Below are 24,186 nucleotides of genomic sequence, written 5' to 3'. Positions count from 1 at the left end.
GGGCACCCACCCCAGCCACAGTTTCAAGGCCACCCCACTGCATATGCCCTGCCAAGGGCAGAAAGGCTGTCTCCAAGTATCACACCGAAGGTTCTGGACCTGAGAGTCATCCTGAGTACATGCACCAAAGCATCATAACCCAGGCCATCATTATGTTACCAGGATGATTCAGGGATTTAATTCCCAAGGGTGGTTTCAATCAAATGTAAAATATCTCATAGAAACTCTGTATATACCGTTCCCTTGGTACCCAGGAAGCTCTGGAATAACAAGACATAACAGACTCATTACATTTTATAAATACTCATAGGTTTGCCGGTGCAGAACATAGAAACCAAGTCTTCCAGTCAGACATGAAGAAGTCTGTTTGTCTCACTGGAAATACTCGAGGTGGATGCTTCCAGAAGGTTGGAAACCCTGACTAACTGCCCGATAGGTGCTCGGTACGTTGTATTCATTTCCAAGTCTGCTATAGTAAAAGCAAGGCAGTGAAGAGAAGGGTTTTAGTTTTGGGATTGTGAAGAGTACAGGGCTTTAGGACAGGTATGCTTTCCTTCTGTCGGAGAAGCCAATGGGAGAGGATTGGTTGACTCCTAGGAAAGCTGGGATTTTTTGTCAGTGTATCATTCTATGAGGAAACCATAGGATACACCTGATAAACTCATGAAACCTCTGAAATTGCATGCAGGATGTTGTCTGAGTGAAACTTTCCTAGGATCAGATACTTAGTTTTTACCAGATTCTCAAAGTAGTTCATGTGCCCCTCCCTTCCCAGGGGCTAAGAAGATTTCTTAGGTCATTCAACAAAGTTACTTGAATTACTCAAATAATGAGTGGTAAAACACAAACCAATACTTTGAATCATCAGACATTGAATATATTAAACACTATAAATGTTATATATACATATATCATAAGGGAATCATAAATGGGGACGCAGTATAGTTTAGGCTGAGGGCTCTAGAATCAGCCTACCTGGTTTCAAATCCTGGCTCATCTACTTTCTCTACTTTGTGAATTTGGAAAAAACTAATGAATATTTCTGTGTCTCAGTTTCCTCATTAGGAAAATGGGGAAATGATAATGACATATTTAATAAAATAATGTGTAAAATTGAATGATTCTGGCACATGAAAAAGTATTTAATCACTGGTTATTTTCACCAAATTTGAGAGTAGTTAAATCAGAATCCTCAGTATTTAATATATTTACTTTTTGATTTTGATATTGTATTTATTTTTGAGAGAGAGAGACAGAGTATGAGTGGGGGAGGGGGAGAGAGAGAGGGAGACATAGAATCCGAAGCAGGCTCCAGGTTCTGAGCCATCAGCACAGAGCCCAACACAGAGCTTGAACTCATGAACCATGAGATTATGACCTGAGCCCATGTCAGACGCTTAACGGACTGAGCCACCCAGGTGCTCCATTAGTATTTTATTTCTTAAAGGGACCATAAGTTTTCTCTTAGGTAGAAAATTACAGGTCAAATATTTTTTATGAGAAATTTATTATTTTGTTTTTCCCTGAATTTATCATAAGGTCTAGTTATATTCTAAGAACTAATAGGCTAAACAATGATGTTATCAGTAAGCCTCAAACTTAATTGTCAAGGAAGAAAGTCAGAGTATGTACTGGGTTGAAAACTGTTTTAAAAAAAAAGCATTCAATTAGAGGTCTTTTGGATGCAAAAAAAAAATTTCCATAGGATAAATGATGAATAAATATATGGCTATTCAAAAAGAATTTTTTTTAAATCTAGAAATTAGAATGCATGAACCATGTTTTAGAAACTTCATAGGCAAATATGCAATTATATCATGATAGCTAACATAGGAAAAATATTCTATCACACAAGAGCTGTTGAATAAAGCCAGAGTCGATCTACTGGCTCTTTGGGTTCTTCCAGACTTACTAAACTGCTTTGCGTCACAGCTGAAGTGAGAACGGTCACACTTTAAATGGAGGCGGAAAGTCTTGACTGATTCTAGAAATCTGCAAGAATGTCTTCCTGCCTTTAGATGGCATGGAATCCAGAAGAACAAACATTTTACTGAGCAAGATTGCTTATGGGCAACAACGTGGATGGAACTAGAGGGTATAATGCTAAGTGAAATAAGTCAGTCAGAGAAAGACAGATATCATGTTTTCACTCATATGTGGAACTTGAGAAACTTGACAGAAGACTATAAGGGAAGGGAAGGGGAAAAAACAGTTTGAAACAGAGAGGGAGGCAAACCCATAAGAAGCTCTTAAATACAGAGAACAAACTGAGGGTTGATGGGGGGGTGGGAAGGGTAATGGGCATTGAGGAGGGCACTTGTTGGGATGAGTACTGGGTATTGTATGTAAGCAATGAGTCACAGGAATCTACCCCTGAAACCAAGGACACACTATATACACTGTATTTTAGCTAACTTGACAATAAATCATATTTTTAAAAAATTGCTTATGTGTAACTCCTGAAGATCTCCATGTCTGGTTTTGCTTTAAGCTCTTAATGAGAGAAGCAAAACCACAACCAAACAGGCCCTGTCTACCATAAATACACCAGGAGTGCTAGAAAGGCCATATTAAAAGATCCCTTACTATTTCCTGATATGAGCTGACCTGAACATCTTCAGGCATCTAAGACTGCTGCTCCTTTCCCCAAACCTTAAAGATACAATTTTCCCAAAGGTCTGTCTTTGAACCTTCTGTTACCTTTTTCCCTATCCCTGAACCATCTCGTTGATTCCCTAGCTTTTACCATCCTCTGTCCATTGATGACTCCCAAATCAATGCCACCAGCTGTGTCTGTGTGATAGCCATCCACAATCCTCTCAATTTGAATTCAACCTCCTTCCCTCCTACTCCACTCCTAGCCCAGACTTTCTGTTCCTACTAAAAGCACCACCTCACAGTGACTTGTTATAAATACAGTGGGAAATCTTTTTATCTTCCCCTTAATATGTTCTCAATATTATTGGTGCATGTGTGCATGTGTGTGTGTGTGTGTGTGTGTGTGTATTTAAATTGTGTCAGATCACCTTAGATAAAAGATAAAATTTAATTAAACTACCAATTATCAGGTTACCATTATCCTGGTCTTTCAGACTTAAAACTTGAATCCCAGATAATTGCCAAGTGACACAGACTCTGCCTTTGGGCTATCTCTCCTTCCTAATATCCTAGCTGGTATCCCTCTGACTATTCTCTCCCTTCAACCCATCCTGCACATGCTCCCAGAGTAACTCCCTAAAAGTTGAACACTGGCCAAGTCATTCTACTGCTCAGATGTTCACTGTGTCCACATTCACTACTGATCTAGTCATTAAAATCTCCCTGACATGGGAAGCTCTGAACAATATAGCACCCCTACCCCCCTCCAGTTTGTTTCTCACTACTCTCTTTCAGATGTACTTTTCTTAACAGAAGGGATGCACAGTCTCCCAAACATGCTCTGAGCTGCTCTGACTCAACCCCCCTCCTAAAATGCTCTCCTTGAATCTATCTTTCATCTTTTGAGGTTCTTTCCATTTTCCAATCACCATCTCAGTTCATTTCAAGGCTTCCCACTCCCTATAGGATACAGACCAAACTCCTTAAAATGAGTGAAACCCTCAATTATCTAGCCCAGACATGCGTTTACTTATAGGCAAACCTGTAAGTTTGGTTACCCTTAGAGCCAAAGAAAAGAGACACTGCCTTGGTCACATTCTTTAGGGAAATTCTGGGCCTCTTCCTATTGTAAAACACTCCAGTGGACAAGGCCAAAGGGATGTGCCCACACAGCATTCATCCTATCCACCCCTTCTAGACCATCTTCCAGGTAACAGGACCCTAAAATTCCGTGCCCAGATGGCCCTCAACTTATTTCCAGAGTCTACAAGAGTCACTTTCCAAGATCACCCTTGTAAGGGTAAACCACAATGCTGATATTCACATGCTTAGGCCTTAGGGGTAACCAAGGGATGGCTATTTGCAGGGGTGTGAACAGATGCACACACGTGTGGCTGTGCACATGTGAGCTGGAGACAAGTTCTCCCACCACCTCATTCCAGCATGGAATTCTGAGGATTCCATCATCCAGGTTATTATGAGGGTATATTTGTTGAGGAGGAAATCTAGAACATATCTTATTAATTTGCTATTTTCATTTTTAACTTTTTCTTATTAAGTCGTAGATATGTGAGCCCCCATTTGTTATTCTTGCCCTGGGCTCTTCCAGTGTCAAAGGTGGGCTTGCTCCTGGGGAGTCAGTTTTTTAACCACACCAAATATGCGCAGTTCTTTAAAGCCTTGTCTTTCTCAAACATCAGTTATATTACAAAGGCTATGCTGTATGTCTATATACCTGAGGGTCTCCTTGCACTTTTAGAGCATGCTTTAAAAGGTTGAAAGGTAATACTCTGGAAGTACTAGCCAATACAAGTCGAAAAGTGAAAAAAATGAGAGATGCTCTACAGAAATGAGGGAAAAAGTTCATATCCTTTTCATATTATATGAATCTATATTTGAAAACCCAAAAGAATCAACTAAGAGCTATTTTTAAATGATAGGAAACTATGGTAAAGAAGATAGTTATAAAATCAATTTTTCAAAAATTGGTAGTTTTTCCATATGTAAACAGTACTTAAATAAACCACAAAATGAAAAAAAAAAGCTTCATTTACAATAGTTAATAAAATAAAACATTCGTGAATAGACTTTAAAGAACAATATAAGATATTTATCTGGAAAGTTTAACGAAAACTCTAAGGAAAGACTATTTAGGGACGTCATTAATAAATACATACATTCCTTAGTTATAGAAGTTTTGATTGTAAAGCTGTCAATTCTCAGCAAATTAACATATCGATTCAATGCAATAGCACTCTAAGTGAAAACAGGATTTTTTTTTTTTGGAACTTGCTAAAATAATGCCAAAGTTCATCTTGAAAATATACGTGTGAAAATAGCCAGAAATTATATTACCAGATCTTAAAATTAAATTTATAGCTTCGGATTTAAATGTTTGGTCCTTGTTCTAGAAGAGAGGACAAAGAAAAAGAATCAGAAATTGACCCAAGTACTTATGAATGTTTTACTGTACATTAAGGCTGGAGTTTTAAATCAGCAGAATCAACCAGAAAATTGTTTCACTAACCAACGGCCTTAGGACAGACACCCAGCTAGCTATTTGGGGAAATAAGTAAAATGAGTTGACTACCTCATTCTTTATATCAAACTTAAACTCTGGATAAAGCAAAGATAATGATGTAAAAATGAAATCCGTAAAGCCCTAGAATAGAGCAAGAGATCATTTTTTAAAATAAGTTTAAATAGAGAAAAATGTATCTAACTATGTCACAAAGATCTGAATTCAGAAAGCAGATCGATAAAGTTGGCAAAACCCTTTAAAATTTACTGCGTAGCAGAAAGAAAAAAAAATACCATACCAATGTTAAGTGACAAACTAAGAATTAATTTGCAATACATGTAGCAAACAAATGGCTAATCTCCTTAATAAACAAAGAGGCCCTGTAAATAAAATGCTTAGAAGATCAAGAACCTAATAGTAAAATTAGCAAAGGAACTGAACTGACCGGTCATGAAAAAGAAATACGCATGCAAATAATTGTTTGAGAAAATGCTAATCCCTACTCATCATTTTTAAAAATCAAGAGGACCTGAGTTGCCCAGTATTCACCATCATGGGGGCAAAGGTTTAAAATTTGATAAGATTTTGGGTTGGTGGGAAAATCGGCATTCTTGTACAACATTTTTGGGAGTGTAACTTGGTGCAACTTACATGGAGGTCAATTGGTCAATTTCCATCAAAAGAGAAAGTGAATGAATTCCAACCCTCTGAGTGAGCAGAGTAAAGCCCCATGACTAATGACAGTCTTTAGCCACTGGAATTGTGAAGCCAAATTTTTGTCATCTGGTACTGGAACAAAGAGGTAAGAACCTTTTTGTTTAGTCTAATCATTTTGAAGCCTTATTTCTTTTTTTTTTTTCCCAACAAGAGAGAGAACAAAATGGCAAGAGGCAACCGTACCACAGTGACAGAATTTGTCCTTATGGGATTCACAGAGCGTCCTGAGCTGCAGCTTCCCCTTTTTGTGGTATTCCTGGTAATTTATCTCATCACCCTGGTAGGAAACCTTGGCATGATCCTACTCATCAAGGTGGATCCAAGGCTCCACACCCCCATGTACTATTTCCTTAGCCACCTGGCTTTCATCGATGTTTGCTACTCATCTTCCATTGGGCCCAAGATGCTACAAAATTTATTGGCAAAGAAAAAAACCATCTCCTTTTCAGGCTGTTTTGCCCAGCTGTACTTCTCCAGTGCTTTTGCCACTACTGAATGCTTCCTCTTGGCCACAATGGCCTATGACCGCTACATGGCTATCTGCAACCCCCTGATTTACCCAGCCGTTATGACTCAGCAGGTCTGCAAGGAGTTGGTGATAGGCGTCTATACCTACGGCTTCCTGAACTCTGTACTACAAACAGTTCTGACTTTTCAGTTGTCTTTCTGCGACTCCAATATCATCCACCATTTCTACTGCGCTGACCCTCCTCTCCTTGCCCTCTCCTGCTCTGACACCCACACCAAAGAGAAGCAGCTCTTGATCTTCTCTGCAGTGAATCTCAGTGGATCCTTCCTGACTGTCCTCATCTCTTACATTTGCATCCTCCTTACCATTATAAAAATTCAGTCTTCTGAAGGCAAGTGCAAAGCCTTTTCCACCTGTGCCTCCCACCTCACTGTGGTCATCGTCTTCTATGGAACGCTGTTTTTCATGTACATGCAGCAACCCAAAGCAGGGAATTCATGGAAGTACAACAAAGTAGTCTCTGTGTTTTATAGTCTTGTCATTCCCCTGCTCAACCCCCTGATCTATACCCTGAGGAACACAGAAGTAAAGGACACCCTGAAAAAGATGCTAGAAGGCAAAAAGCCATAGTGAGTGAGTTGTCATAAGGTAGCATTGGGGAAGTGTGATACTCTGACATAGTATAACCAACATGATGGAAATTTAGCAGCCTATTCCCATTTGGTCAATCCAATTTGCATGTTTTTAAGAGCAAAAGTACTGGACCACTTGCTTGATGTCGTAATATTGAATCCAACCAATTATCATGGACTAATCAGAATTGATTTACAAGCTATACTGTTAACACCTACTTCTTTTGTATGTTGAATGTGAAGTGACTTATTACCAATTACATAATAATATGAGTTCTAAAATTTAAAGGATCCTAAGAAGCAATATTCTGGGTAAAACTATAAATTAATGAACCTAAGTACAAAATCCATACATGAATATCTATAGTGTTAGAAATATTTTCCAGCTTAAAACACTCTGTTTTGTAGCAAATCACTTGTTAGTCTTAAATATATTTCTTCATAATGTATTACTATAGATCGTGGTTAAGTTTCAAGACCAGGTTGCAAGAAGCTTATTTATTCTAAATGTAGTTGAAATACTACATGCTTACAATGAACAATAGAAATAATAGTATTATAGTAAGAATAAGTGGAGAGGAGAACAGAAAAACCATGAATCAGTGAAATATGGGGAAACTGGGGGAATATGGGGAAATCAGTGAAATTGTTTGTTTAATTAGAAGAGATAAGGTTTGGGGCATCTGGGTGGCTCAGTCATTAAGCGTCAGGCTTCAGCTCAGGTCATGATCTCATGGTGTGTGAGTTAGAGCCCTGCATCAGGCTCTGTGCTGACTTCCCAGAGCCTACTTCAGATCCTCTGTCTCCTTCTCTGTCTGCCCACCCCCCACCCGACCCCCTGCCGCTTATGCTAGAATATGTGCACTTACACACTCACTCTCTCTCTCTCAAAGATAGATAAACTTGAAAAAAAAAAAAAAGAAGAAGAGATAAGGTTTAGGCTACTTTCAGAGATGCTATAAGTGGTCATTTATTCAACATCTAGGGCTTAATTTTTCTAGTCTCTGGAAACCACAGCTACAGTGATTTTACAGGGCAGAGGAGGGAGTCCTACCTGAGTTCAAGAAAGGGAAAGAGAGAGAGTCTCCTAAGGTACCAGGCCAGAGTATGCATGTTTCTGAGAAATAAAATTATTGTCTTAAATAATTTGAATAATCTAGAGAAATACTTTAGTTTTGCAACATTTTCCATGTTCTTTATTTCTGTTTTTGCAGATCTGAAGTCCAATTTCCTTAGAGTTGAAACTATAAATCTACAGGTTCTTGCTGTTGTTGGGGATAGGCACAAGAAAAATCTCTTTTAATTTTTTCTTATTTAAGCAAGGATATGAGCATTCTATGGTTTTTCCAAGTCTCAGTTTTAATATTTCATCCAAAAAAATTCTTAAGATGTACAAATCTTCCATAAACCATTAGATTTTCTCCCTAAATTGTTTTCAAATGTGATTATTGTTTTGATTTTTTAAAAAGTAGCTAAGACCAGGGGCGCCTGGGTGGCTCAGTTGGTTAAGCGTTCGACTTTGGCTCAGGTCATGATCTGAGTTTGTGGGTTTGAGTCCTGTGTCGAGCCCTGCATCCAGCCCCACATCTAGAACCACGTTGGTCTCTGTGCTGTCAGCTCAGAGTCTGGAGCCTGTTTCGGATTCAGATTCTGTGTCTCCCTCTCTTTCTGCCCCTCCCCTGCTCATGCTCTGTCTCTATATCAAAAATAAAAATAAACATTAAAAAAATTTTTTTAAGTAACTAAGATCATATATTGTCAATCAATTACATAGAAATTTTAAATTAATCAAGAAACTAAGAGGTTCCTATTGTCCCCAGATTAACACTTCAGATAATGTGATGTGATCTTTTGCTTTATTGCTGCTTTTGATCTGGTAATTTAGAGAAAAAAAAAACAGTTAAATGTTTATAACTTCTTTTATTTAGCTCAGAAAGCCTTTCTGAGACCTCCATTGCAAGCTGTATTCCTGAACACTTGGGAATGGGGTTAAAAAGAAAGATATTACAGGATTAAAGAACAAAGGGAGGAAAGATATGAAGCAAGCCTAGGAGAGCTTGCACAGGTAATGAACAAGAAAGGAGCAAGCAAAGTGGATAGGATCACACTGAAGGATAATTTGAGACAGATTATTGAACCATAAGCTCCTTGAGACTAAACATTATTTCTTCACTTTGCACCCCAACACCTACCACAGTTCCTGGCGCAGAACAGAAACACCATATCTGTTTGCTCTACCGAAATGAACTCTTCCATACTTATTCCTGATTCTGGTGGATGGGAGGACATGGTGCCCAGTAATGGCCCTGTGGTTGGGAAGCAACAGAGAAAAGGAAGTTACAGCAGTCATGACAGGAACACCGTTTTTTAATGTCCCCCCAAGGAGGCTACATCTTTAAGGCAGAAAGATGTATGAATGCAACACATCCTGGCCAGTGAAAAAGATGCATCCAGGAAGTTGGTCTGTTGGGAAGATGGCAATAGCTAGAGCTGACAATGGACAGTGACAGGCAAGGGACCATTACAATAGGAAGAGGTTGCTTTTAGGTGAAGAAAATGAGCAGGTACCAACACTCAAATGAGAAAATTATGTTTCCTATAAAAAATCATACCCATTTCTTAAATATTTTTAGAACTAGTTTCATGTCAGTTTAGTTTAGAAACCAAAAAAATAGTAAGTAGATATCATGTTTTAACACATGTCTCTTGGTGAATGTATTGTGCTCATGTTTTTAAAGGAATATTTGGTCTAAGAGTAAATTTCATCAGTTCTTTGGCTCTTTTTAGAGAAAATTGAAGAAAACCCATCAAAATTGCTTTCTCCATAATGCCTTCCCAGCTGTTGAATTTCTGGACTTTGTTCAAAGTGCTTCCTTGATTTTCTGTAAAACAAAGTAGAAAATTAATAATAATATATTCATAGTGGGGCACCTAGGTGGCTCGTTCGGTTAAGCATCCAACTTTGGCTCAAGTCGTGATCTTGCAGTTTGTGAGTTCAAGCCCTGCATCAGGCTCTGTGCTGACAGCTTAGACCCTGGAGCCTGCTTTGGATCCTGTGTCTCCCTCTCTTTCTGCCCCTCCCTGCTCACTGTCTGTCTGTCTGTCTGTCTGTCAAAAGTAAACATTAAAAAAAATTTTAATAATAATATATTCATAGGTTATGAAGGATATGAATCTATGTTTTCACAAATTTCCTGAAGACCTATAAAACAAAGAGTTGATTATGAAGAAGAGTTGATTATTAGCTGAATTTGAGATACTATTTTCTATTTCCTTTCTCATTGGGGCTCCTTACTCTTATAAGTTTATCTCCCTGATTTGGGCCTTATGGTAAGAAAAGTCTCAGATGCAGAATTCTCTAATCAATTAGTGACATTAAAAAATATATATAGCACATTATACACATGTGTAGTATTAACATGACAATATTTAAGCCATATAAGAAACCAATACGATCTTTGTTCACTTATAAAGTGAACCTATTTCAATCAATACTCATAATAATTATGCTAATTTTTCAGCCCAAAATAAATAACTCAATATGTAATGTTGCCAAAATAAAAATGTTTTATCTTCATTGGATTTTCAGAGTCCAACATTTCATTAAAAGTGAAAATAAAACTTCTCTCGCTCATAAATAAAATGGAAATCTGTTTTCCTCATGGTAATCCTAAAAAGGTATTAGTTGCCAATGTTTACCATATAGACAACTTCCATTAGTAATTGTAATATGTTACCGAAACATTGGACACCTACATATGTGTCTATAAATTTATACTGATTCACATATAAATGCTGAATTTTTAATCAGCTTAATTTTAGATGTCTTATTTATCCTCATTTACTACGCTAGTAATTTGTCATACTTAGAAACATACCAAGAGGATTTTTTTTATGATGTTGATCATGAAAAAGGAAATATGAGAAGGCAAATACTATTCATTTTCTTTTGTATTATTTGATGTATAGTAAGTATTTCAAAAACTTAGAATTTTAAAATCTCAAATGTGTGCCCCCAAATCTTCAACTCTGCCCTGGATGTGCAATTCCAACATTCTTTGGAGAGCAAGGTGAGACAGGAAAATGTTAATTCAGTGCTTCAGAGTGGCTTCTGCCTACAATTAAGTGGCACATCCACCAGAGAGATAGGGAACCACGAATGTCAGAACTTGGGGACTTTAGGCTCCTGGGAAGGTGACAGATTTAGCCTATTCCTCCAAGCTCTTTTCTTGCTGTAAAAATACAAATGTTCTAAAAATAACTAGAACTTCCATCTCTGGTGATACAATGCAAATTGCAGTGAGGAAATGATAATCTTTTGTTTTAAAAATCGAATAATTACCTCATGGCACCTGGGTGGCTCAACCAGTTAAGCCTCTGACTCTTGGTTTCCGCTCAGGTCATGATCTCACAGTTAGTGAGTTCCAGCCCCGCGTTGGGCTCTGCACTGACAGCACAGAGCCTGCTTGGGATTCTCTCTCTCTCTCTCTCTCTCTCTCTCTCTCTCTCTGTCTGTCTCTCTCTCTCTCTCTGCTCCTCCCCTGCTCATTTTTATGTTCTCTCTCTCATAAATAAATAAGTAAACTTTTAAAAATTAAATAAAAGTCAAATAATTATCTCTCTCACCATTGCAACAGCTTACCTGTCCTAACAGACACTTCCCAGATGGTTTTATTCTGTGTCCTGAAAGAGAATGTTTTATTCTTACAAGCTCACTTTCTTTGCTTGGGTGTGTTGACCACTCTGGCACCTGGACACCTAACAACTTGCGGCATCTTTCCCTCTTTACAGGAAGTCCTGTTTCTGACCACATGGGACATGGTATGAGGAGAAGGGATAGGGCAAGGGGCCAGCCAGGCTTGCACTCTCAAGCCCATGTCTGACTCAACTCTGCATGAACACAGGCTTCTCATACTTGGGCAAGACTAGGAGAACTCCTAGGTTAATCTCTGGATTTCCCACAGGTTTTTATTCCATTCTTAGTGTCTTTCCTAGTAGACTCATTTTTAACTCTCCTTATCATATCATTTCCTATTTCATCTGAAGGCTGATACCATAAATAGTATGTTTTCCTTATCATCTGCTCACCAAAACTAGGGAGAAGCCTGCCTAAAAAGTCTTTCATAAGTGGAGTTGAAATTAATGGTAAAATTAATATAGCCATAGAGGAGCAACTTGAAAAGAAATTCTGATTAATGCTATTTATATTGAGAGGAGTGATTTTTATAAAAAATGTTAAAGTATCTTTCACAAACTTTGGGCTATCTTTCCTTCTTATATTTACCACAAATCACAAGTATGTCCTAAAGTGTCCATAGACACAGAAGAACACTATACACATTTATCTAAGAGTACAACGTTCTCTGTTTTCATTGATTATGTAGTAAAACATGATCCGTTAAGCTTTTATATCCTGGCCTATTCATGTTCCCAGGACATTAAATTGTTACATTTATCAAAAGGAGGCTCTGTCTGTGTGGCCACTTCGCTAAATTTATAACAGACTTCGGATCATATCTGTAAATTCACATTTGGGATATGTAACGGATGCCTGCATGCCAAACAAGCAAAATAAACCATGCTGAGGCCTGAAAAAAATGTATGGTCTGGGAGCTGAAGATTTGCTATTGAAAAAAAAAAGTGGCCTCAAAAGGCAGAGTTTCAAGGATGGCAGCATGTTGGTGGGGTAATAGAGAGTGGGGATAGAACACAAGGGCCTCATGAGTCCTAGTTCTGCTCTGAACCATGGTATCAGTCAAGTGCGTTGGTCCATCCTAGTCTTAGCTTTCATCTAGAAAATGGGGAAATCATCTCTTGCAAGGTCATCGTGGGTTAAAATAGTCAGTCGGTTGAGCGTCCGACTTCGGCCAGGTCACGATCTCGCGGTCCGTGAGTTCGAGCCCCGCGTCAGGCTCTGGGCTGGTGGCTCGGAGCCTGGAGCCTGTTTCGGATTCTGTGTCTCCCTCTCTCTCTGCCCCTCCCCCGTTCATGCTCTGTCTCTCTCTGTCCCAAAAATAAATTAAAAAAAACGTTGAAACATTTAAAAGTATAAAGCATTTAGGGGCGCCTGGGTGGCTCAGTTGGTTAAGTGTCCGACTTGAGCTCAGGTCATGACCTCACAGTCTGTGAGTTGGAGCCCCACGTCGGCAGCACAGAGCCTGGAGCCTGCTTTGGATTCTGTGTCTCCCTCTCTCTCTGCCCCTCTGCTGCTCATGCTCTGTCTCTCTGTGTCTCAAAAATAAAAATAAAAACATTTTAAAAGTATAAAGCATTTATTTTTAATAACCGGATTCTACTACTTCTGACTAGTGTTCAACTTCAAGGATCTCTGATTTGAAGCAAGAATTTGGAAAATCCTTGCCTGTAATGTTTCAATGAAGTATGGAAGTTTGTGTATGTCTCCAATGATTGATTTTCTTTATTTCATCTGCTTGATTGGAAAACTTAGTACAGCCCATTTCCAATTTCCAGGAGCCTCAGTCCTAATGTCTTTTCACAAGTCAGTGACCTGGAACATGGACACACTGTCCATGGAAACATAGTTGCATGTGGGAGCAGACCATGAAAGTCTTCTTCATTCATATAAATCTCCACAGACATTTCTTTGACCCTGAACGACTCAGCTCACATGTTCCCATAGAACAAAGGTCTGACATTCCAAATCAGGCCACTGGAAACTTCACTTCTACTTGTTACAGCTACTGTTGTGGAAGGCAGGGTTCTCATGCCCATGAACGTGGCTACCCTGAGCTTCTCTGGCTGTACCCCAGCCTGTGAAAGAGCAACTAGGAGTGAGCTGTGGGGTGGAGGCCAGACTGTGTGGTGGAGCAGTGTTGGGGCTCTTGCTCACTTTCTCCTGCTCCTTTTCCTCAACCTCTGCTTGCACTGGCCGTAGACTTGGAGGAAGTTTAGGGGAGATAACCCCAGAGTGCCAGTCCTGCAGAAGCCTCTTCCCTTCTGTCTCCTCTCCAGTGTTATCGACCTTCCATATGGACTTCCAGGATGGGATTTCCACCTCCTCTCACACCAGGAGGAGGGTGACTAGGGACATGAGATGTGAGGCTCTAAGGCTGGGCAGGAGGGGAGGGAGGAGGATGAGGGAGGACTAGGGAGTAGCTGATGCGCCATTTCTCAGACTCCATGGTGCCCCTGGCTATTGCTTTACTTCTCTGAGGAAGAAAGCAAAATCTTTCAAGTGCCAATGAACCGTCCAGGAAATTGCAGCATTGCCTATGAAATACAGGAGAGGCTCAATAAAATTCATCTGAATCTTAGTTTAATTTACTTTCTCTCCCTCACTCTCTCCCTGGCTCGCTCGCTCTCTCTCTCTATCATCATCATCATCATCATCATCATCATCACCATCACATAGATGCCCCATGGGGACCACAAGCTCAAAATCTTAATGATCAAATAATCATCATCTTCTATTTCACAACCAACTCCTGCTTTTCACAGTTTTATGCATGACACTTTTCTGGTTCAAAAAAAGCTATTGTTACTCTTTAGCTCTCCTTATTATCTTCACATTTCAAGGAGAAGAGAAGATTTATCCATTATTAATCTATGCATTCATAATCCCCATCGTTTCATTCCTATTACCGCCCTTATCGTAACTTCATATCTGAACCTCCCTGTGTCTTTTCTTCTAATTGCCCACCTCAAAGATCCTCAGCAGATTCACAGATGTGTGAGTATAGTCAGTGATAATATCAGCATTTCAGACCAGCGGGGAAATGATGGATTTATCAGTAAGTTAGAACAAATGATGCCATACATATACTTTTTTATCTTATGCCTTATATCAAAATAAATTCAATATCAATATGATTTTAATGTAGTAAATGTAACTTTGAAAATACTGGAATAAAACAATAGATGAATATTTGCTAGTCTGGAAATAGGAAAAGCCTTTCAAAAAAAAAAAACTAAGGTCACAAATTATAAATAAAAGTGTTACAGTTTTGGTGAAATCAAAATTTTAAATTTCTATTCCAATAATTGGTAAACACAAACATCAAGTTGGAAAATATTTAATGTATATATAGCAGAATTAATATAGACAAATCAGGTAAATCAATACAGTATAATGAGAGGATATGAGCAGACAACTCAAAAAACAAGAAATATAAATAGCCTAAAATATGCAAAAATTGCTCAATCTCATTAGTATTCAAGGAAATACAAAATTAACACAATAATGATATCACTTGTCACCTGTCAGATTGGCAAAGATATTAAAGAATATTAATAACTGGGTGATAGTATAGGAAAGAGCCATGTTTCTAGTCTACTTTTGGGAGTGTAAATTGGTATAAAATTTCCAGAGGCCAATTTGACATTATTTACCAAAAGCCTTAAATACCTCTTTGATCCAGCAACTTCCTATATGAGATTTTATTTGATGAAAATACACCAAGAAATGTACAAATATCTATGCATTTTGTAAGTTGCTATAATAATGTTTATAACAGTAAAACATCAGTAGCAATAAAAAGGTAAATCAATGAAGGATTTGCTAAATAAATTAAGGAATAGTGATACAATAGTATATATAATAATGTATCCATTAAAAATGTGGGTATAGTTTATTTTCATGAAAATGCTCATGGTTTATGTATAAAGGCTTTCCAATTATGCACATGACATCATTTTATTTTTAAAAATTATGTGAAATATATAGAGATATACAAATTGCTAGCAATGGTGGGTATTGGTCATTTCCAGGTGCTTTTTACTGGCTGTTTAGAAATAAAAAAATAAGAATTCGTATATAGTCTTAAACCCTTAGCCAAGATTCTATCCTACATTTTTAACTCCAAATTACCTTTCTAATACCCAATTTCAAGCCCAGAGTCAGGGAGCCAAGTTAAAGGATGCTACCATAGTCTAGATATATAGTGAGTAAGGATAGCAGGAAAAGGGGGAAATTAGACAAGGAGGAGTTAAAGGTGATGCTGGAGTTTCAGATCTGTCTGACAGGGAGGCCCTTGGCCCAAAGAGGAGATGGTTTAGCTGGAAGATGCTGGGTATTTAGACACTCAACACAGAACCTTGAACATAGTGGTGATTGAATGTTTCTTTAATGGATGAACGTGGTTCCATATGATCCTTATTATAGTTTGATGTATCAGTACTCTATTGGCAATATTCTCTGGAGATTCCAAGAAGAGACTGATCAAGGCAGTTCAAAACAATAAAGAAAACATTGCAATCAGAATCGGATCTCTTTTACCCAGTCACCTCAGCCTTTCTTCTATCTGGGGGTTCTGCCCTGGGACTGCAATGCCACTTTTCCAGAGAGGTCTTCCCTGACTTCCAGGTTCAAGAAAAAGAAGGAAGTCCAGTCCTCCTGTTCTCACTTGTCTAGTTGTCAGAATTCAGCTGGTGCCTAGGAAAGCACAAATCTCTGCCCTTCTCATCTGGACTTGTCACTGACATATTTCGTTTCCTTATTGTGTGCTGGACTTAACTAACATAGAGAATGCACCAAGGAGTCTGCTCAGAATGCCCAGGGTATCAGCCCCAAAGAAGTGGGCCCTTCTCAGGGGTCTAACCACCCCCCCCCCCCCGCACTTACCTTGCGTTGGGCTCTCAGGCGGCGCTGAGCACTCTGCTTGCAAGGGTCTGTCTCCCTTCATCATCACAATAGCAGATGTAACTAAAACAAAGTTGGAGAAGCAAAGTGACACATCCTGGATCACAGAGCATGCATTTGATGGAGGTCAGATTCCAATGTGGGGAGAAGAAATCTAGCAGTGTGGCAGGCATGTTATTGGAATGGTGGTTGGGTATAACCCAAAAGTAAAGGGTGGTGCTGGTTTTGGACCCCATACTGCTTTCCGAGAGCGTGGTAGTGGGCTGTGACCTATTGTTCTTGCCTGGTGGGACTGACCTGCTTCCCCATGGCTCAGGTGGGAGAGCCCAGTGCTGAGAACACAGGAAAGCTGAGGCCCGGCTGGCCTGGCCAGAGACTGTTCTTGGTGGTTACCCTAGCACAGCATAGCTTTCCATACACAGTCCGCCCTCTGCTCCAGAAGTGTTCTTTTGTCCCAAGTGTTCTCAGGGACCAAAATATAATAAGGAGTTATTATATTCTGCAGGTTTTTTGAAGGCTTTACCTCCTCTCTTCCAAAGAACACTCACTTCAGGCTACTTATGGTAAGAGGTGGGTCTCCTCTTATGGGTCGTTCTGGTAAATTATTGGCCTCAGAGGAGATGTCTGAGCCCTATATTTCTTTATACTCTCATTTTCTCAATATTCTTAAGCTACAGGATCAAATTACTGGCATGATTCAAAAAGCATGAGAGTGGACCCAATTTTTTTGACAATTTAAATCCCATTTAAACCTTCCAGTTTTGTAATGAAAATCAAATTTTGAGATGTGATATATGAGCATCTAACCATTGCTAACACTCTGGACTAAGAATAAAAGAAAAGAAAGGAACAGCCTCTAAAACCTTACAAACCTTTGCTTGATTAGTAGAGCAGCAACACATAATTCATAAGCCCCTGCAAGAAAAAAAAAAACCCATAACTAAGAAGAAACATTTTAATTAAGAGCCTTTAAAGCATTGTTTAAAAAATGTTCCAAGTTATGATAACTTAAAAACTTTGCAGAATTCAAGCATATTGTAATAAAAATATTTTAAAATATTGATTTAAAATTCAAGTTGAGCTTAACTGTCAGATATATTACACATTCCTTCTGATGAATTCAAATCTAACTTTTTAATCTTCTTTAAGCCAGATATAATGCCTATGGGCTGTATAATTTTAAATTCACTTTTCAAAAAAGATCTGAGGCATTGCAGCTAGCAGCCACGTACATGCATGTCCTTGCTACCTTGAATGTCTGGTCTCCAGGTTCATACTGTGGTATAAATGGGGGGAGTCTGTCAAGTCTGAGTTTTAAATAACTTGAGAAAATGGGTTCTTGCAACTTTCCCCCGGGATTTAATACTAATCCTGCTATTGAGAAAATTATGAGGATATTATTAGGAAAGTTACAGCACTTGGACCCTCTTGAAAAGGAGCTGGTCTTTGTAGCCTTTGTTTAGCCAACTGAGCTACCCAGGCGCCCCTGGTCTTTGTAGCCTTTGTAAACTCTACATCAAGTCACATGTTATTTCTGCTTTTGGTAAGTGGTTTTATTTGTATGCCTTTCTTAGTTATAAAAGCAGTAACAGTCTAAAAGAACCCAGTAGAAATAATACGAAAACAAAAGATTGAGCAGGCCAGAAGAAAACTGTCCACTCTCTCCTCCACAGGCTTCCTCCACTGCACCCACCACTTATGTTGCAATGGTCATTGACATGCCTATGGCTCCCACCAGACTGTGAGCTCCTTGAGGACAGGAAATGCATCATAATCTCATGTGGATGCTCAGTTTCTCTCATTTTTGTTGATGTTTACATCATCCTCCATTCATATCCTATGGTCCTGGTCCTTAATGAATAGTACACAGGATTGTTCATACTTCAGAACAGTGTGCCATTTAAAAGGAGAATGTATCAGCAAAGGAAGAAAAAAGGTTTTCAGAGGCACCAATAATAGTACCATCTAAAAATTATCTATGGCCCAGTCACTTGAGTGTCTGACTCTTGATTTTGGCTTGGGTCATGATCTCAGAGTCAGTGTGGACCCTGCTTGAAATTCCCTCTCCCTCTCCCCCTCCCCCTACCCCTCTCTCCCCCCACCTCTACCCATCTCACCTGCTTGCTTTCTCTCTCTCCAAACAAACAAAACAACAACAACAACAACAACAACAACACATCAAACATCTATGGGAGAGGAGCCCTGTGGATCCAACCCTAATATCTGGTCCTCCTGGTTTAGAGAATGGATGCATCAAGACACCAGGACCTCTAGCCATTTAATGGCTACATCATAGCAGAACTCCCCTACTCTGATTCCAGCCTTAGGGGAGAGGAAGTTTTCCAGGTTACTTGAACTTAGATTTCAAATTTTCCTTCTTGTAATTAAGTAAAGTGGCATCTGACCATATATCCATAAGCCTTTTGTGAGCTTTATTAGAGTGACTCAGAATCCACAAATCAGATCAACTCTGGGACAAAGGGAGAGTTCCTATGCAAGGATGATAGTTCATTTACAAGTCAGCCCCTTTTGGATGACACACATACCTCCAAAACCATTCTCTCTCATATGTCCTCAGCCCCAGGCTCAGTGCTGAGTGGATAGGCTGAATTGGACATGATCCCACACCGCAAGAGTCTCACAAGTGAAAAGTGGAAGAAATATGTCCTGTGTGCTATGGTAGAAGACTGTATGGGCACAGTGGGAGCAAAAGAAAACCATTTGTTCTATCTGGGTGTAGGAGAGGAGCCATCTACATTTTGGGAGAAAGGTGTGTTTTCCATAAACACCCTCCAGGAATAGGACAAGATTCATTAGAAGGCAATCAGGAGGAGGCACTAACTAAAGAAAACATAGGGAGCCACTGAAAATACCAGGAAACCTTGAGGTTCACTAATTTTATTGATCAAATAATGGTTTTACAAGACTGATAGAATGTGAATGTTTCAACCTCAGAAAGCATTTAGAGGGTTTATGTATAGTAAATACACTTCTGGAGTCTCTAAATGCCTTTAAATCTTGGAGCACCTTTTTTTATTACGTGAATGGAGGACCCAGAAAAGTAAGAATGTAGAATTCTTTTCCGTAATGAGGAATAATGCCACAACATTTGGCCAGGCGTGGCACCAGGAGTCAACAGCCCATTGGCCAGAATTAGGGATGGTATTACTGGGATTACGTAGTGGTTAAAGGCTCTAGAATCAGGTGGCCTGAGTTTGAATTTTGGGTCCACCAGTCATGTAATCTCTGTGTTTCAGCTTCATAAAATGAGGTCAACAATAGTACCAACTGCATAGGTGTCCTGGGGATTAAATGAGAGAACATGTGTAAAGCACAGAAGAACCTGGCACATGGTAAGCCGTCAGTAAACGCCCACTTTACACAGAAGGGTGGCTGCTGGCCTCTGTAGTCTTGCAGATTACATAACACAAGACAAAGCTACTTAATGCATAGCCTTCTTGCCTTATCACCCACTGGGTCGCTCAGTGGGTTAAGCGTCCCACTTTGGCTCAGGTCATGATCTCACAGTTTGTGGGTTCGAGCCCTACATTGGGTTCTGCACTAATAGTGCAGAGTCTGCTTGAGATTCTTTCTCTTCCTTCTCTCTGCCCCTCCCCTGCTCATGCTTTCTCTCTCTCTCAAACAAATAAACTTAAAAAAAAAAAAGAAATGAAATGAAAGGTCGGGGGGACTGGCATGAAGGAAAGGACAACAGTGTAAGTGAAAAACAAAAAGAAAGAAAAATCAAAAAAAGAGGAAATCAAAGAGCCAGAGGGAAATATCAAGATGGAGTGGAAAGGGGAGAAATGGACCCAAACATATCCTGAGAGGAGCTAAAAGTGACAGGGAAAGAGCTGTATGGTCAGTGGGGCTCCAGAAATGCCTCAGTCTTCACCACACCCATGGCCTCAGTTACTCTGCATCCCTTTCTTGTCTGTATTGCTCGAAGTTCTACTTCATATTGGAATAGTTACCTGTGTTTGCTGGAAAATACTTGAAAATATCAGAAAGTATTTTAAATGATATAAGTGACCTATAATCTCATCTGCCCAGAATGAGCATTGTAATAATATTGATTATTGAATAATTCTTTCCATTTTTTCTTACAATGTGTCAATAACATGAATTTTTTTTATTTAATTTTTTATTTTTTAAAATTTACATCCAAATTAGTTAGCATATAGTGAAACAATGATTTCAGGAGTAGATTCCTTAATACCCCTTACCCATTTAGCCCATCCCCCCTCCCACAACCGCTCCAGCAACCCTCAGTTTGTTCTCCATATTTATGAGTCTCTTCTGTTTTGTCCCCCTCCCTGTTTTTACATTATTTTTGTTTCCTTTCCCTTATGTTCATCTGTTTTGTCTCTTAAAGTCCTCATATGAGTGAACTCATATGATTTTTGTCTCTCTTTGACTAATTTCACTTAGCATAATACCCTCCATTTCCATCCACGTAGTTGCAAATGGCAAGATTTCATTCTTTTTGATTGCCAAGTAATACTCCATTGTGTGTGTGTGTGTGTGTGTGTGTGTGTGTGTGTGTGTAAGATATACATCTTCTTTATCCATTCATCCATCGATGGATGGACATTTGGGCTCTTTCCATACTTTGGCTATTGTTGATAGTGCTGCTGTAAACATGGGGGTGCATGTGTCTCTTTGAAACAGCACACCAGTATCCCTTGGATAAATGCCTAGTAGTGCAATTGCTGGGTCGTAGGGTAGTTCTATTTTTAGTTTTTTGAGGAACCTCCATACTGTTTTCCAGAGTGGCTGCACCAGCTTGCATTCCCACCAACAATGCAAAAGAGATCCTCTTTCTCCGCATCCTCACCAACATCTGTTGTTGCCTGAGTTGTTAATGTTAGCCATTCTGACAGGTGTAAGGTGGTATCTCATTGTGGTTTTGATTTGTATTTCCCTGATGATGAATGATGTTGAGCATTTTTTCATGTGTCGGTTGGCCATCTGGATGTCTTCCTTGGAGAAGTGTCTATTCATGTCTTTTGCCCATTTCTTCACAGGATTATTTGTTTTTTGGGTGTTGAGGTTGATAAATTCTTTATAGATTTTGGATACTAACCCTTTATCTGATATGTCATTTGCAAATATCTTCTCCCATTCTGCCAGTTGCCTTTTAGTTTTGCTGATGGTTTCCTTTGCTGTGCAGAAGCTTTTTATTTTGATGAGGTCCCAGTAGTTCATTTTTGCTTTTCTTTCCCTTGCCTCCGGAGACGTGTTGAGTAAGAAATTGCTGCAAGCAAGATCAAAGAGGTTTTTGCCTGCTTTCTCCTTGAGGATTTTGATGGCTTCCTGTCTTACATTGAGGTCTTTCATCCATTTTGAGTTTATTTTTGTGTATGGTGTAAGAAAGTGGTCCAGGTTCATTCTTCTGCATGTCGCTGTCCAATTTTCCCAGCACCACTTGCTGCAGAGACTGTCTTTATTCCATTGGATATTCTTTCCTGCTTTGTCAAAGATTAGTTGGCCATATGTTTGTGGGTACATTTCTGGGTTCTCTATTCTGTTCCATTGATCTGAGTGTCTGTTCTTGTGCCAGTACCATACTGTCTTGATGATTACAGCTTTGTAGTATAGCTTGAAGTCTGGGATTGTGATGCCTCCTGCTTTGGTTTTCTTTTTCAAGATTGCTTTGGCTATTTGGGGTCTTTTCTGGTTCCATACAAATTTTAGGATTATTTGTTCTAGCTCTGTGAAGAATGCTGGTGTTACTTTGATAGGGATTGCATTGAATATGTAGATTGCTTTGGGTAGTATCGACATTTTAACAATATTTGTTCTTCCTATCCAGGAGGATGGAATCTTTTTCCATTTTTTTGTGTCTTCTTCAATTTCTTTCACAAGCTTTCTATAGTTTTCAGCGTATAGATTTTGCACCTCTTTGGTTAGATCTATTCCTAGTTATTTTATGGTTTTTGGTGCAACTGTAAATGGGATCGATTCCTTGATTTCTCTTTCTGTCGCTTCATTGTTGGTGTATAGGAATGCAACCGATTTTTGTGCATTGATTTTATATCCTGCAACTTTGCTGAATTCATGAATCAATTCTAGCAGTTTTTTGGTGGAATCTTTTGGGTTTTCCATATAGACAATCATGTCATCTGTGAAGAGTGAAACTTTGACCTCCTCCTGGCTGATTTGGATGCCTTTTATTTCTTTGTGTTGTCTGATTGCAGAGGCTAAGACTTCCAATACTATGTTGAATAACAGTGGCGAGAGTGGACATCACTGTCTTGTTCCTGACCTTAGGGGGAAAGCTCTCAGTTTTTCCCCATTGAGGATGATACTAGTTTTGGGTCGTTCATATATGGCTTTTATGATCTCGAGGTATGATCCTTCTATCCCTACTTTCTTGAGGGTTTTTAGCAAGAAAGAATGCTGTATTTTGTCAAATGCTTTCTCTGCATCTATTGAGAGGATCATATGGTTCTTGTCCTTTCTTTTATTGATGTGACGAATCACGTTAATTGTTTTGTGGATATTGAACCAGCCCTGCATCCCAGGTATAAATCCCGCTTGGTCGTGGTGAATAATTTTTTTTAATGTATTGTTGGATCTGGTTGGCTAATATCTTGTTGAGGAATTTGCATCCATGTTCATCAGGGAAATTGGTCTATAGTTCTCCTTTTTAGTGTGGTCTCTGTCTGGTTTTGGAATCAAGGTAATGCTGGCTTCATAGAAAGAGTTTGGAAGTTTTCCTTCTATTTCAATTTTTTGGAACAGTTTCAAGAGAATAAGTGTTAACTCTTCCTTAAATGTTTGGTAGAATTCCCTTGGAAAGCCATCTGGCCCTGGACTCTTGTGTTTTGGCAGATTTTTTATTACTAATTCAATTTCCTTACTGGTTATGGGTCTGTTCAAATTTTCTATTTCTTCCTGTTTGAGTTTTGGTAGTGTATATGGTTCTAGGAATTTGTCCATTTCTTCCAGATTACCCATTTTATTGGCATGTAATTGCTCATAATGTTCTCTTATTATTATTTTTATTTCTGTTGTGTTGGTTGTGATCTCTCCTCTTTCATTCTTGATTTTAATTATTTGGGTCCTTTCCTTTTTCTTCTTGATCAAACTGGCTAGTGGTTTATAAATTTTGTTAATTCTTTCAAAGAACCAGCTTCTGGTTCATTGATCTGTTCTACTGTTTTTTTTGGTTTCAATAGCATTAATTTCTGCTCTAATCTTTATTATTTCCTGTCTTCTGCTGGTGTTGGGTTTTATTTGCTGTTCTTTTTCCAGCTCCTTAAGGCATAAGGTTAGGTTGTGTATCTGGGATCTTTCTTCCTTCTTTAGGAATGCCTGGATTGCTATATACTTTCCTCTTATGACTGCCTTTGCTGTGTCCCAGAGGTTTTGGGTTGTGGTGTTATCATTTTCATTGACTTCCATATACTTTTTAGTTTCCTCTTTAACTGCTTGGTTTGCCCATTCATTCTTTAGCAGGATGTTCTTCAGTCTCCAAGTATTTGTTACCTTTCCAAATTTTTTCTTGTGGTTGATTTCGAGTTTCATAGCATTGTGGTCTGAAAATATGCACAGTATGATCTCGATCTTTTTGTACTTACTTAGGGCTGATTTGTGTCCCAGTATATGGTCTATTCTGGAGAACGTTCCATGTGCACTGGAGAAG

General features: G+C 39.0%; 1 protein-coding gene across 1 annotated transcript; it reads left to right on the top strand.

Annotated features, from left to right (window-relative positions):
- The first annotated feature begins 5,993 nt into the window (after positions 1 to 5,993).
- Positions 5,994 to 6,935, top strand: LOC109271337 (olfactory receptor 1030-like). Its single transcript, XM_019456664.2, has one exon. The coding sequence runs from the start codon at positions 6,000 to 6,002 to the stop codon at positions 6,933 to 6,935; it is 936 nt and encodes a 311-aa protein (XP_019312209.2). The 5' UTR covers positions 5,994 to 5,999.
- Positions 6,936 to 24,186: the final 17,251 nt, after the last annotated feature.

The sequence above is a fragment of the Panthera pardus genome, unplaced genomic scaffold (genome assembly GCF_024362965.1).
Source record: "Panthera pardus isolate Hobbes unplaced genomic scaffold, ASM2436296v1 HiC_scaffold_12, whole genome shotgun sequence".
Classification (NCBI taxonomy): domain Eukaryota; kingdom Metazoa; phylum Chordata; class Mammalia; order Carnivora; family Felidae; genus Panthera; species Panthera pardus.
Note: the sequence above shows the minus strand (reverse complement) of the source record. Positions and strands in the feature narration are given on the sequence as shown.